This window comes from Ciona intestinalis, unplaced genomic scaffold (assembly GCF_000224145.3).
Source record: "Ciona intestinalis unplaced genomic scaffold, KH HT000119.2, whole genome shotgun sequence".
Classification (NCBI taxonomy): Eukaryota; Metazoa; Chordata; class Ascidiacea; order Phlebobranchia; family Cionidae; genus Ciona; species Ciona intestinalis.
The window spans coordinates 100,601-114,196 of record NW_004190441.2 but is presented as its reverse complement, the minus strand read 5'-3'; the positions used below and the strand labels follow the sequence as shown (position 1 = coordinate 114,196).

The window sequence follows — 13,596 nt, the reverse complement described above, 5'->3', positions numbered from 1 at the left end:
GAATGATGCAACAATGAAGGCGTCATATGATGATGATGGGAGTTGAATCCATGGATCCTGCATACGAATATAGTCGATGGGACACAAGTTAATATACAGCTGGATAAAGGTAAGTTGACAATTATGGTTATTCAACTCAGAGGTCGCGTTACTTTCCCAGCAGTGATAACTTCATAATTAATGCCAGGTTGTAAAAGTTGCACGCGGTGTTGTTGGTGAGTTTTTGCTTCCGCAAGTTTTATTTTTACAAGCTTGTGCTGAAGTTGTCGTTAACTGTACAATGGAACATAAACCGACAACCTTAGAAATATTGCTCGCAATTAAAACACAAGTTGGACTTTTTATATTAATTTGCAATATATGACAAAGTTGTAATAACTTTTATACCTTGATATAGAAAAGTACCCGCCTACGAGTCACCATGTATGTAGCTTTGTGGGTGAATATATATACAAACAAATACGTGGTGGTTACTTGCCGTTTCATTTATTTTTATAATCTTCGCAATAGACAAGCGCACGTCAGGTAGGGTGGGGTAAGATGGGATACCGCTAGCACATTATGTAGAGTCGTGAGGATACGGTTATACAACTCTGTAAATCATCTTGTTAACTACCAAGTAAGAGGGTAAATGAAAACATGTTCCATCTTGCCCCACCCTACTATATATATTTACATGTTTTCGCTCTTCGTCGTCGACGACATTCATCATGTTTCATCCAATTCAACTTTAACAATCACCATTCTGATATTTAACCTAATATATCATACTACCGTACACATAATTGTTCTGTGTACCATGGTGCGGCACCCGCCCCCTTGCCCCTTGCATGTCCCAATAGTTGCCACCATAACTATAAGGATCGTAACTTGCCGGGTATGAACTGCCATTATTATTTCCCCAATCTCTTTCCCCGTAATGTTGTGAGTACGGGACGCTGTTAGACACGCTGTAGACGCCCCCCTGGTCGTTATAACCAGGTGGGCTCCTTCTTGCATACGAGTAATCATTGGTTGGGTTATCCCTGTAGTAAGGATCGTATCTTCCACTTGTTGAACCGTACACCGACTGTGGGCGGGTGGATGGCCTCGAGTTGTCTTCAAACTAAATATAATATTATTATTTGTCTCTTCGAATATACGATAGCGAAGATCAGATTATTTTAAACAGTAAAGAGAAGGGAAACGACAGTTGTTAAACACTAAAATTAGTCACTTGGTAATCTTATTAACTTGTTAACGACCGCCGTTTTCTCGTTACCCTCTATAACTATATATATCCTGTCTTTTCGTTAAAATGAATAAATGAATGAAATTAAATATTCCTTACACATCCTATTACCCCAACCTACTGTACCATCTCACCCCAACCCATTGTACCATCTTACCCCAACCCATTGTACCATCTCACCCCAACCCATTGTACCATCTTACCCCAACCCATTGTACCATCTTACCCCAATCCATTGTACCATCTTACCCCAACCCATTGTACCATCTCACCCCACCTACTCAACCTACCGTTGATGGTGAACCTCGTTTCAACATCTCAGGATCTCCATACAAATCCCGTATCCCCGAATCCGACGACATCGTTCCTCCCCTTGGTATGAACCTTCCATCATCGCTTGGAGCGTTCCGTTTCAATATTCCTTGCGGGTAAGTCTTGGCAGCGTATATACCATGCTGAAGGAGGTTGGGTTGCGACGACGATCGCTTCATTTTGCTCCTATGTCGCGAAACCGGCAACGACGCGGCCGATCTTACGCTCCCTCCGACCATGTAATCGTTCTCTTGTGACGTCATCTGGGGCGCGGTTCGTATCGACCATTCTGACATTGTTGGTGAGGGTGCGCGTGAGTTTGAAACGTCTTCGTATCTACCATCGTTGTGCATTGGTCGGTAATCTACTAAGCTGGTGGTGGAATGCGACCTTCTGATCGGCGCTGGGTTCGGTGTATAATCATAAACCTGTCGTTGCCTTACGTCCATCATCGACTTCGACCTTGATATGTTTCGTCCTCTGTTCGAATCTCCACGACGGGTTTCACTTTTAAGCGTGCTAGCTATCGAAGATCGCCTTGAACCAGGTCCGCTGTGGTAACGTTATATACAAAAGTCAGTAGCGACTAAATAATAATGGAAATAATAAAAATAAAGTCATACCAAAATAAGAAAAAATAACAAAAATTAACAAAACAAGAGTCCATTAGAAGAGAAGCTGCAAAGCATGATTGAATCTCAATGCACAGTCAGCAGGAGCTTTTTTATTAAATAATTAAATTGGATATGATGGTGTGAATTGAATTTTTGCGCGTCTTTTGGAAGCTTAATAAGCGGGTCTGCTGTTTCAAGAAGGTATTTAGTTTCAAATTGAAGTTTTCTTTATTTAAGTGGTCAGTAATGGCCGGGTTGTCCAAATTATCACCAGCTATCATATAAAAAAAAAACAATCACCCACAAAGTTACATACGTGGTAACTCGTAAGCGGACACAAGGTGTATGAAACAGAACACCCATGTTATAATGTCGTTACCCCGCCATGAAGTTACATGCATTTATACCTGTAGGGCGGGGGTTCCCCATATGAAGAAGCTCGGTCATAAAGTGACGTCACCGAACCCGCTCGCGATAAATTTGATCGCCCTGCGTTTAATTTAACTTGTTATAATACTGTATGTATAGTAGGTTGGGGTAAGATGGTTCACGTTTTTCTTTTTCTTTCTATCGTCCCATTTGGTGGTAAACAAAGAATATTTATTATTTGTTAATTATTTCGTATACTGTCTAATATGTTCAACAAAAACGATCGGTTCCAATACATTATCACAAAATGGTAAACAAGCCCAAATCAATTCAATTAAACATTAAAACAAACGTTCTATACCCTCGCATGTGTAGCCTTGAGTATGAACTTACCCGAAGTTTGCGAAGGCAGTAAATAAGGTCGATACCGTGAACTGGTGGTTGTGACAACTGACTCGTTGTCGCTGATGTCTTCTTCGATAGCGCTTGCTGTAAAACATAAAGTATATATGTTTCTATTAAATATGATAGCGAAGATCAAATCATTTAAAGGAACGAAGCGAAGGGAATTAAAAGCAAAACGACACTCGTTAAAGCACGCTATGAGTAATTCCTTGTAAAGTGTGGAAATTGTTTCAGTTAATAATCGTGGGTTATTTCGCCGAATGCTTTTGTTTACATTTATTAATTTCATACTAAAGACATCTACACAGTGAAGTTGTTGGAATAAATATCTATAAGGGCCGTTATTCCCGACAAGTTCATAACCCTCTGTGACCTTATTACATTAATCCGTGTGTTGTTGGTTGTCTTCGGCCTTTTTGCTAAAAATTAACAAAAGCTGTCACCGGTGTCGTATATAAAGCACGTTATACCATGCAGTACGCTTTAGTATATACATGGTTATAACTGGCAAGCCGGCACGAGGTGTATGAAACATGAACACCCGTGTTATAACGACTGTCGTTGCCAAACAAGTTCCATTCATTAAAAACCTTACCAGCTTTTTCTCTGAGTCTTTTCTTTCTCTTCTTCTCCATATAACAACATCCTCCTGCACAAAGTACCAAAGCTACTGCCAGTATCGGGAGGAAGATCGTCAAAATGTTGTGATCTGCAATCAATCTTATTATAGTAGGGCGGAGTGTGGGTGGCGGGTTATATACAAGATACTGTTAGTAATCAAATTATATTCAGGTTATTCTATTCCATATGGATGAGGTCCCGCAGAGTAGCACGCCATGGGTCCGAGGGTTTAGGCCAGAGTTGGCTCTTCACCCCAGAGCGACAATACCTTTATTCAGGTTATTGCGATTATGCGGCAAACACGTACACAAAAAATACTTTAAAATTGTGGGGTAATTATGGGTAATTATGTTTACATAAAACAAACGACTTTAATTCGGTTCATTATATTGGGGCAAATGTAACCATTAATCTCTATAATAAGAAACAGCATTTACGTTGAAATTATAATCGTCGTGTTTAGGTTGGAATGATAGTTATTAAACGTAATCATTATAGAATTGTAATTCAAACTTAATTAGTTCAAATATTTATGTAATTAGCGTGTTTTGACGACTGTCTTTTTGTTGCTAATTCATTTTCTTCGTTGTTTTAATTAAATTGAACCTCCGTATAATGTATAGAGGTGAATATAATTTATGTTGTAAACTCTGGTATCATAAATATAATGCATGACCGACTTTATTTTGTCTCTTCGGTCACAAAGGTTGAAAATAGTTAAATATCCTGACCGTGTTTTAAACAATTAACAACGGTCTATGGGGGTCGTGAGGATACGGGTTTATAATTCTTTAAATGTTCTTTGCTTACTACCAAATAGGACGGGAAAATAGAATGAAAAGGTGTCCCATCTTCCCCACCCTACTATATCAAAAATAACTACACGCTTATTGATAAAACAGACATACAAAGCTTATTCCATGAAACGCGTGACTGTTACACCTTAAGTTTACCTTATAATATGCAATATAGTAACGTGGGGGAATATGGGACACCTTTTCATTCTGTTTTCTCGTCCCATAGTTAACAAAGAACATTCAAAGGATTATAAAACCATATCCTTTCGACACTCATAGACCGTTAAGTGGTATTTGGATATTATGTGCTAACGGTGTCCCATCCTCCCCCCTTCCTACTATATGCAAAATAACTTATGTTATGTCATATAACATGCGAATGATAAATATAAACTAAAGCCAGTTCTATTCACAAGATAATGAACGTTCATCGTGGAAGAAATTGTGCCGTGGGCGTTTTAAACTGAATTATGACGTGGGTATGTGTTGTTAAAAGCGAATTCCTTGTATTTTATTACAAGAGGTTTTACATTAGGGAGCATCATATTTACGTATAGTACACGTATGCATAATTATAATGCTGGTAACTTTCATATATCGTAATATTATCCAGCTAAAAATGATCGAAAGCAAACACCCAACACCTCAGGCGGCATTGTCAAAGTTTATTTATCTTCACAACGGTTGGTTTACAGTGACATTCAACCATGGCCAGATTTAATTTATAAACGGATAAAGTCTTTGCTATATGTGATTAAGTATGGTGTAAGAAAATAAACTTTATTTCAATATTCTTGAAAACAGATCCAAATATAAAATTCTAGTTTCAAACTTAACAACAACTTTGTACAAATTATAAACAAGTTAAAAATCCATCTTTTTATAGTGGTTGGGATATACGGTTATATATTTCTGTAAATATTAAGTGGACCATCTTACCCCACCCTACTCGACCATCTTACCCCACCCTACGATAAATTAAACAACAAATATTCCCAACTACATTATATGGATAACCCACAAACCTTGTGCTTGATATCGATTATCAGCGACTGCAGGTTGTCGAACCATCCTAACTCACAAAGTAACTAATCTATCAATCTATTTACACCAACTAACATTTTGATTATTAAAACAAAACTCATCGATGATGCTACACCATAATAGTTGCTACTGTTATACCACACACGTATCAGCTCCCTTACACGACAGCTGTGTTGTAACTTGCCCCCAGTCCATTGTTGGCCGACTGTAAACCAACTTTCCCTTAAACTTCCCGCAAACGATAATTGACATCTCGTTTTACCTTGCTTGGCCGTGTTGCGAGTGTGCCGGATCATGACGTAGAAGTCCAACACTTGGGGAAGATGGGACAACCCCGGGTTCCACTTAAACTCCTACGCTTTCCAGTAATTACAACAATCTTATCACGACACCCACACCGTAATACACTTTATCAGCAAATTAGTTTCACGAAGACTTGGTAGTTACTGATGATCCAACAGTGAACTGGACGGACAAGTATCTATGCGTGCCCGGAGGGCTAATTCCCTCACTCGTACTGGCGCTTATACATCGTGTTTCCTTCCGCAAGAATGTCGAATTGGTGTGAATGTACAGACATGAATTGTTGTGTTATTACATGCGCTGGTCGCGTCAATAATTACAAATTTATATCCTCAGATTTAAAGGCACGTTGTTGCTTCATAATCACTTGAAATGTTTATATAGTACTGCGGGGAAAGTTGGGACGTCTTAAGCACATAATGTCCAAATATCCTGATGTGTTTTAAACAATTAATAACGGTCTATATGGGAGTCGTGAGGACACGGTTTTATATTTCTTTGAATGTTTTTTTGTTTACTACCAGATGAGACGAGAAAATAGAATGAAAGGTGTCCCGTCTTCCCCCACCCTACTGTATAATTATGTCTATATGTTGTACTATGCTGGTCAATTCCAAATAAGAATTTCGACTTTAATTGATCGAATTCAACCAAATAATCCGAATCCACACATCAACCACAAAGTTGACGGTTAGTTTAAATTGTAGAGAAGGTTAATCTTTTAATAGTCGGGTGGATTATTAAAGAAAGTTCTTTATTGTGTGTTTAGCAGCCACGCTTTCATTTGTCACCTTAACTAAGTACATTTTTACTGGTAGCGTGTTTTAACGATTGTCGTTTTGTTGCTAATTCCCTTCTCTTTATTGTTTTATTTAATTTGATCTTTTTCACTATCGTATTCAAAGAGGTAAATACAATTGATGGTATTTTATGTATATAAACAAATACCCCATGGTTCCTCGGTCCAAATATATTTAATTGATATCAAATGACCTCAGCGCTGTGGCAGATATTAACAGAGAAATTGCATGGTTTTTGCTTGTTAGATGTTACCGCTATTTTTACAGAAACTCGCGCTTTTTGGCACGTCAGTAGTTGCGTGTCTATAAACCAGTAGAAAAGGTTCAAGACTTTATTTGTCCTTAGAAAAGACAACTAACGGCAACTGCTCCAACTAATGGGTTGTCCAAACTCTAAATTGTCACCAATACATGAAAACAATCACGCACAAAGTTACATGCGTGGTAACTTGTAAGCGGGCACGGGGTGTATGAAACAGAACACCTGTGTTATAACGACTGACCATAAATAAGTTAGATTCACCCAACAATACAAACCACTTCGAACTAACCATCTTCACGTTGGTATGACGCATTCCACGCAACAACAAGATCCAAATGTACGCAAACCATGAAGATGGAAAGTAAAAGCCAAGCCAAACACATGGCGGATGTATTTTAATCTTCCAGCTCAATCAATGGCGTTGTTTCTATAAGATTCTTAAACAATAAAATATCTATAAGTCAGATTTATTAAAACAACGACGAAAAGGCGGCAAAAGTAAAAATATCAAATATAAACAAAACCTTGTCTGCTAAACCTACAATAAATATAAAGCGACTGCAAACCAAAACGTCCATTCGCACCCTCCCCTACACTTGTAACGTGTTAGTGGGTTTGTATATTCGCGAACAAACATGCTAACGTGTAATTAGTCCACGCCCATAACGTACAGCATGCGTAAACTACAATGTATTCAACAAAACAAAGTTTCAACATGTTTACGTCATACTTGCTTATTGTAAAAGCACCTGCTGTTTCTACACGGATTATACACGACCTATCTTTAAACTGCGACTGCAATATTCTATAATCCCGTTAAGCAAAACTTGTATAAGCAGGTAATGAAACATCGCTTAAAGCAATGTGAGTCAGTTTAACCGCGTTGCTACGTTGCCTCTTAAATTATCTGGCATGCAATCTAATTAGTATGTAGGCATGGTTTGCAAGTGTATGGCATTGTACATGGGTGTGTTGAACCACAGTCTGCAGAACACTTGATAACGTCTCATTTACGACAGACGCATATTTACTTCAAACATCACAATATAATTAGAATGAGATTTACATTAAGCGGTTGAGTTGTCGTTTATTAAAACAGTTTAACCGAGGAAGTCGATTGTTGAATGAAATACTTTAAAATACGATTAAATAAATGTAACTTATTTTAATCCTTGCATGGCGGGGCAACGACAGTCGTTATAACACTAGTGTTCATACACCTTGTGCCCGCTTACAAATTATCACAAATGTAATTTGTGGGTGGTTGTTTTTGGGTACGGCTGACAATTTAGACAACCCATTAGTGACTACTGGGTTGGAGCAATTGCCGTTAAGTGTTTTGCCCAAGGACACATATACGCCAACAATGGTAGCAGCATTAAGGCTTGAACCCATAACCTCTTGACCATAAACGCAGGCGCCTGTAAAATGTTCAAATGGTCTCGGTATAACAGCAGTTACACGACAGCGCTAACAAACACGAAGGTTTAACAGCGCCATTGTAAGCTCTATATTTCCGCTTCGTAGTTAAATATAGATTTCGGGAGTTTTCGGTTTTGTGTTTCACTTTTATAGTTGACGTCATATCAGGAAGATACATGGCCAGGGCAGTTTTAACATTTGTGGTCAAGTGTATATTATTACTGTAGTGAATGAATGAATGAAATTTATTTCGTCTCTTCGGTCACGATAACGAAGAACAAGAGAGTTGATAAAAAGCGAAAAGGTTTGCAAGTGTAGTGGTTGCTACCATTGCGGGCGTATATGCATGGTTTACTTAATGTATTGGGCCATGGCGTATTTGGGTTTGAAGTTACTTGTTACAACGGCTATATATTAAGAACACCTGTGTTATAACAACTGTCGTTACCCCGCCATGCAAGGATAAATAAGTTACATACGTGGTAACTTGTAAGTGGGCACGAGGTGTGTGGAACAAAACACCCGTGTTATAACAACTGTCGTTACCCCGCCATGCGGGGATAAATAAGTTACATACGTGGTAACTTGTAAGTGGGCACGAGGTGTATGAAACAGAACACCGTGTTATAACAACTGTCGTTACCCCGCCATGCAAGGATAAATAAGTTACATACGTGGTAACTTGTAAGTGGGCACGAGGTGTGTGGAACAAAACACCCGTGTTATAACAACTGTCATATGTTTAGGTATCTATGGTTATGTTTATCGTAAAAAAGGAGGTTGGTATGTCGCCTTTCTCAAGTTGCCAAACTCGTACTAAAGTTCCCCGATAAAAATATATATAGTAGGGCGGGGGAAGATGGGACACGTTTTTTTTTATTTTATAGTCCTATTTGGTAGCAAACAAAGAACATTCAAAGAATTATAAAACTGTATCTTCTCGACCTCCTTGAACCGTTGTTAATTGTTTAAAACACGATCAGGATATTTGGGTATAATGTGCTATATGTGTCCCGTCTTCCCCCACTCTACTATATCGCCTTAATATTGTTTTCTTTCACCCAGTGTATTTTACTTCTGTAAGTAATGCCCAATAATTGCTATATTCCTAAATAAAGTTGTTCGTGTGAATGTACCGCACGATTTGCGGAATGATAAATGATTTCTTTGTTGAGTTTCCAATGTCATTTGGTTTGTCACTGCGACAGCTAGCACGAAAATCGCGACATGACGTCACAAGTGTCACAATTAGGTCATGACGTCATGAATCTTTGTGTCTGTTGTCTGTTGTGATGTAATAATGCTATTGTTTCATGTTAAAGTAAAAACATCTTTTTAGCCGCGTTAACAACAAGTCTTGAAGAATCCTTAGCAAAATATTTTGAGAATCAAAGTTGGCAACGCAAGCTTACAGATAATGAAAGTTCGAACATGAAGAACAACTTGATTAGTTTTGTTTACTTTTGTTGTTCTATTATAATTGTAAAGATACAACTTGCAGGTATATCTATATGTTGTTAAGTAATGTGAATTAATGTTGGGGCAATAAGATTAAATATTGTTATTTATGATATTATTAACTCTTTTTAATACTCTATCATTTAATGTGCTTGGTGTGTTATAACGACTGTTGTTTTTATGTCAGTTGTGAACTTTTGATCTTTCTTTGCTGTTAGTTTAATACAAATTATATTTCTGTAATGAAAATAATAAAAATATTATGAATTGTCATATTTGCGGAATTGAAATTCTGTACAACGACCAACACCACATTAAACATTGTTATGCTTCAGGTGCTGAGTACGAATTATCACCGAAAGATGCGTTATCAGCTTATGGTGGGCTTTGAACTTTAATTTACATCAAATATTGTGGGGACTTATTGTTCAATGGATCAGTTTGAATTTCAGAATATCAATACATAATCAATATAATATGTGCTCATTAATATATACGGTGACATTTGATTAACGAGGTGGTAGTGAAGAACCTTTTCCCCTCACCCTAACCTCCCAACCCTAACTACCAATCTAATGCATTGTAATTGAGGATTCTTCACTAGCACCACTAATATTAGTGTTTGGTGAACTCTAACTTTAAAGATTTTTGTTTTCCACAATAATAAAGGCTCTTACTTAAGAAATGAGTTAAACTTTCCAATTTGGTGTATACACAATACATTACTTATTGCGTATATACTGTGTTTACAAATTGTATATTACTGTTAAACACTTACTGTAACTCTGGTGTAGGCCTATGTAGTTAGAACTATTGCTGAATCATTCTATCGTAGGTTGTAAAGAATCCGTGTTCGTGAAACAAAAGTCTGGGATCATAAAATACAACATCGACGAACCTTTTACCAATCTATGCTGGTTTATTACCGCTCAAACACAATCAAACATCGTCATAAGGTTTATATAATATATATAATATATAAAATACAAACTAGATATCATTAAATACTGTGCATACTTGAATAATAAACCAAAATGAATAATTTGAAACAAAGGTATTACTAGTATTTATTTTGGTACTTTTTGACAAAATGTTAATAAACCCATTAACTGCTTTAGCATGATCAGCTGTTCACTGTGGTATGTTGTTTGATTAATTAATAATAGTTGTGAACAATCATGTGACAGTTTTAGTTGAATGTTAAAGTAAAGTAGATCCTCATAATACGATGGTCGTGTAGATGTTGTGTTGGTATTGTATTGTTGGAACTTTGAGTAAAGACGACTGTGGTGAAACAACACCTGTGTATGTTGGTGGGATCTCTTGTTTCCAATTATAATATGGTGGTTTAATATATGTTTGTTGAAAAGTAATGATTGTTGTATATGGCTGTGTTAACTTTAATGTATGCCAATTACATGCATGGTGTGTATGGTAAATATAATGTCTATTGCTATGACTTAAAAAAGTTTTCTTTCATGGTCCACGGCTTGATTTTTGCCCTGAATCTGCCGTGACATGCTTAAAATACATTATTCAAACATTTTGAGTTGTCAAACATAGGGAACCTCATTGATTAATGTGGTGAATGCAATATACTTTGGCTCTGCTTGTTTGTATAGACACCTAACAGCAGGGTAAAGTCTGTATTACACCTAAAACTGGGTGTTAAAGTACATGATGTCTCACCCTAGCCTTGAAGTTATGGTTCTGGTTTCCTCCCACTTCTCGAAAATATTATTGCTCTTACCACAACAACAATATTGTTTTCAGTTTTTCATATTTCAACATCCAACCTCAGGAGGAATTATATTTTCCCCCACTGCAAGGTAATGGTGATGGAGATTGCGGGAACTACCTCTTTGTACAAGATGCTTCCACCAAACTTAGTTATGTTAAAAGTAAGTTCAATTATTAATCGGCATCTATGATACTTTGTGCATCCTGATTATCCACACAGGCTAATATATTCTGTTTCAGGGCATGCATGCGATAATTTATTATTGTTGATGTTATTCACTTCTATTTATTAACATGTTGTTTAAATTAAATGATCAACTAAAATATCTTTACCAACTGTTTCGTGATAAATGTTCACAGCTTGACAAACAAGTTACCAACCAACCCCACACAGCTGTGGTGGTTCCCCTTGCCAAAATACACAGGATAAGCTTGCATGCATGTTGGACCTTTGATGTAAATCAACAACTTTGATTATTTGTTTATATTGGCATGCCTTGTTGATTATATGCAATGTTTCACTACTTTCAGTATCCCACGAACTCATTAACCATCTTGTAGTGCATCGAGTGTCTAACTCATGTTTTCCACCACCAGCATTAAGCAATCAATTCTCATTTATCTTTCAGAAAGCAAATCAAATCGCTTCTGCAGCTCTTTTTCAAGTTCCGATGTTTTCCCAATCGTGATGAAGACAGACCGTGTGTTAATTCAACTCGTGGCCAGGATTAATTTGTCTTATTATCAAGTTTCTGGATTCAGTTTAAAATATTCAATCGGTAAGTCAAAGATTTTCACTTTGTGTTAAGTAAAGTGTTTTTATGGTTGGGGTAAGATGGACTGTATTTTCATTCTTTTTATACTCTCATTTGGTAGTAAATAAAACAGAATTATAAAACCGTATCCTCACAACTCCAACAGCGTTGTTAATTGTTCAAAACTTGCCAGGGAAGTATTGATATTATGAGCTTGACACTATTCTACACCTATGTGTAACAAAGTCACTTCCAGAAGTTTTAATTCAGGAAATGTTTCAACTTAGTTGCCAATAAATGGCCATGTACGTCCATGTTAAACCACTATTAGTGTATAGAGGTGTTCATGTTATGTTTTGTATGTATTGTGCATTGGGTAAAGTTTCCATTTGAATAAGAGAGTGATGATGCAATTATTGGCGAAATATATATTTTACAATTTTACTTTTATTTCAATAGAATTTGCTGGTCTTGATTTTTGTTTGTTACATGTTGGTATATATATTTAAGTAATAACATTTCCCCAGTTGAAAAATGTCAATCAAACTTGATGATGGAGCGATACACAGTAGTGACTTCCATCAACTTTCCCGGCATGTACCCCACTATATCTTGCTCATGGAACATCACATCAGCTCATAAACACCCAATAGAAATTGTTATTAATTCGTTTCAAATTCGACCAACATCGCGCTTACTTATCTATGATGGTTCAAACTCAAACAGCGATCTACTTGGTGTTTGGTGAGTTGGTTCAATGTAAGACAACCCATTAGTGGCCAATGCCTTGGAGCAATTGGCCATTAAGTGCATTTAAAATATAACGACACATTAAACTATATGGGGACAAAATATGTTTTAAATTCCAGTTTTAAACTTAAACAGATTTTGCCCTGCTGTTAGGTGTCTATACAAACAAACAGAGCTAAAGTATATTGTATTCACCACATTAATCAATGAAGTTCCCTATGTTTGACAACTATGAGCGTAACTGCATTTTAACAATGTCACCTCAGATTTTGTTATAAAACCATTTCCACTATATGTGAATTATTCCACAGGATTAGCGGTAACAAAGGTGACACCATCACCACAAGTTCCAACAAAGTTTTCATTCAGTTCCAACCCGGGAACCAGACGTTCAACCCAACTTATACCGGCTTCAACATTACTGTGAAAGCTAAAGGTAAAACATGATTATGATCTTGTGCTGTATAAGTTAAGAACCATTGCTATGAATGAATTTACTTAAATATAAATGGTGTTTAATTCAATGTACACAACACATAATTATAATTAAAAAATACAACGGCGAAGATTATTTAAAACAATGAAGAGAAAGGAATTAGCAGCAAACTATAGTCGTTAAAACGGGGCCACGATATAGGCCTATGGAAAGTGAGTCAGTTAAAAGCATGGACACACCAAGCACACGATATATCACGCATTTAAATGAAATCTCA

General features: G+C 36.8%; 2 protein-coding genes across 5 annotated transcripts; one reads left to right on the top strand and one right to left on the bottom strand.

Annotated features, from left to right (window-relative positions):
• Positions 1–470: 470 nt before the first annotated feature.
• LOC100177447 lies at positions 471–7,167 on the bottom strand. 4 transcript variants are annotated; one of them, XM_018815926.2, is made up of 6 exons: positions 7,048–7,167; positions 3,527–3,640; positions 2,920–3,015; positions 2,565–2,646; positions 1,522–2,095; positions 471–1,105 (listed from the first exon to the last, which is right to left on the bottom strand). In XM_018815926.2, exons 1-6 carry the CDS (start codon positions 7,139–7,141, stop codon positions 758–760), a joined length of 1,308 nt encoding a protein of 435 aa, XP_018671471.1. In that variant the 5' UTR covers positions 7,142–7,167; the 3' UTR covers positions 471–757. The 4 variants fall into 4 exon arrangements, with proteins under 4 accessions (XP_018671471.1, XP_018671472.1, XP_026694629.1 ...); XM_018815927.2 differs by lacking the exon at positions 7,048–7,167 and adding an exon at positions 5,656–5,856; XM_026838828.1 differs by lacking the exon at positions 7,048–7,167 and adding an exon at positions 5,555–5,676.
• Positions 7,168–9,452: 2,285 nt separating this feature from the next.
• Positions 9,453–13,330, top strand: LOC100176720. Its single transcript, XM_002123154.5, has 7 exons — positions 9,453–9,681; positions 9,974–10,018; positions 10,474–10,594; positions 11,412–11,539; positions 12,008–12,157; positions 12,661–12,877; positions 13,195–13,330. The coding sequence occupies exons 1-7, from the start codon at positions 9,612–9,614 to the stop codon at positions 13,328–13,330; spliced, it is 867 nt and encodes a 288-aa protein (XP_002123190.2). The 5' UTR covers positions 9,453–9,611.
• Positions 13,331–13,596: the final 266 nt, after the last annotated feature.

Coding starts and splice junctions, on each gene's coding strand:
- LOC100177447 (XM_018815926.2), bottom strand. CDS start 7,141: ATGTGTTTGGCTTGGCTTTTACTTTCCATCTTCATGGTTTGCGTACAT. Junction 3,641..7,047: donor GTCATACCAACGTGAAGATG/GTTAGTTCGAAG, acceptor GATTGATTGCAG/ATCACAACATTTTGACGATC. Junction 2,096..2,564: donor GGGGAACCCCCGCCCTACAG/GTATAAATGCAT, acceptor ACGTTACCACAG/CGGACCTGGTTCAAGGCGAT.
- LOC100176720 (XM_002123154.5), top strand. CDS start 9,612: ATGAAGAACAACTTGATTAGTTTTGTTTACTTTTGTTGTTCTATTATA. Junction 10,595..11,411: donor CAATCAAACATCGTCATAAG/GTTTATATAATA, acceptor TATTGTTTTCAG/TTTTTCATATTTCAACATCC. Junction 12,878..13,194: donor AGCGATCTACTTGGTGTTTG/GTGAGTTGGTTC, acceptor ATTATTCCACAG/GATTAGCGGTAACAAAGGTG.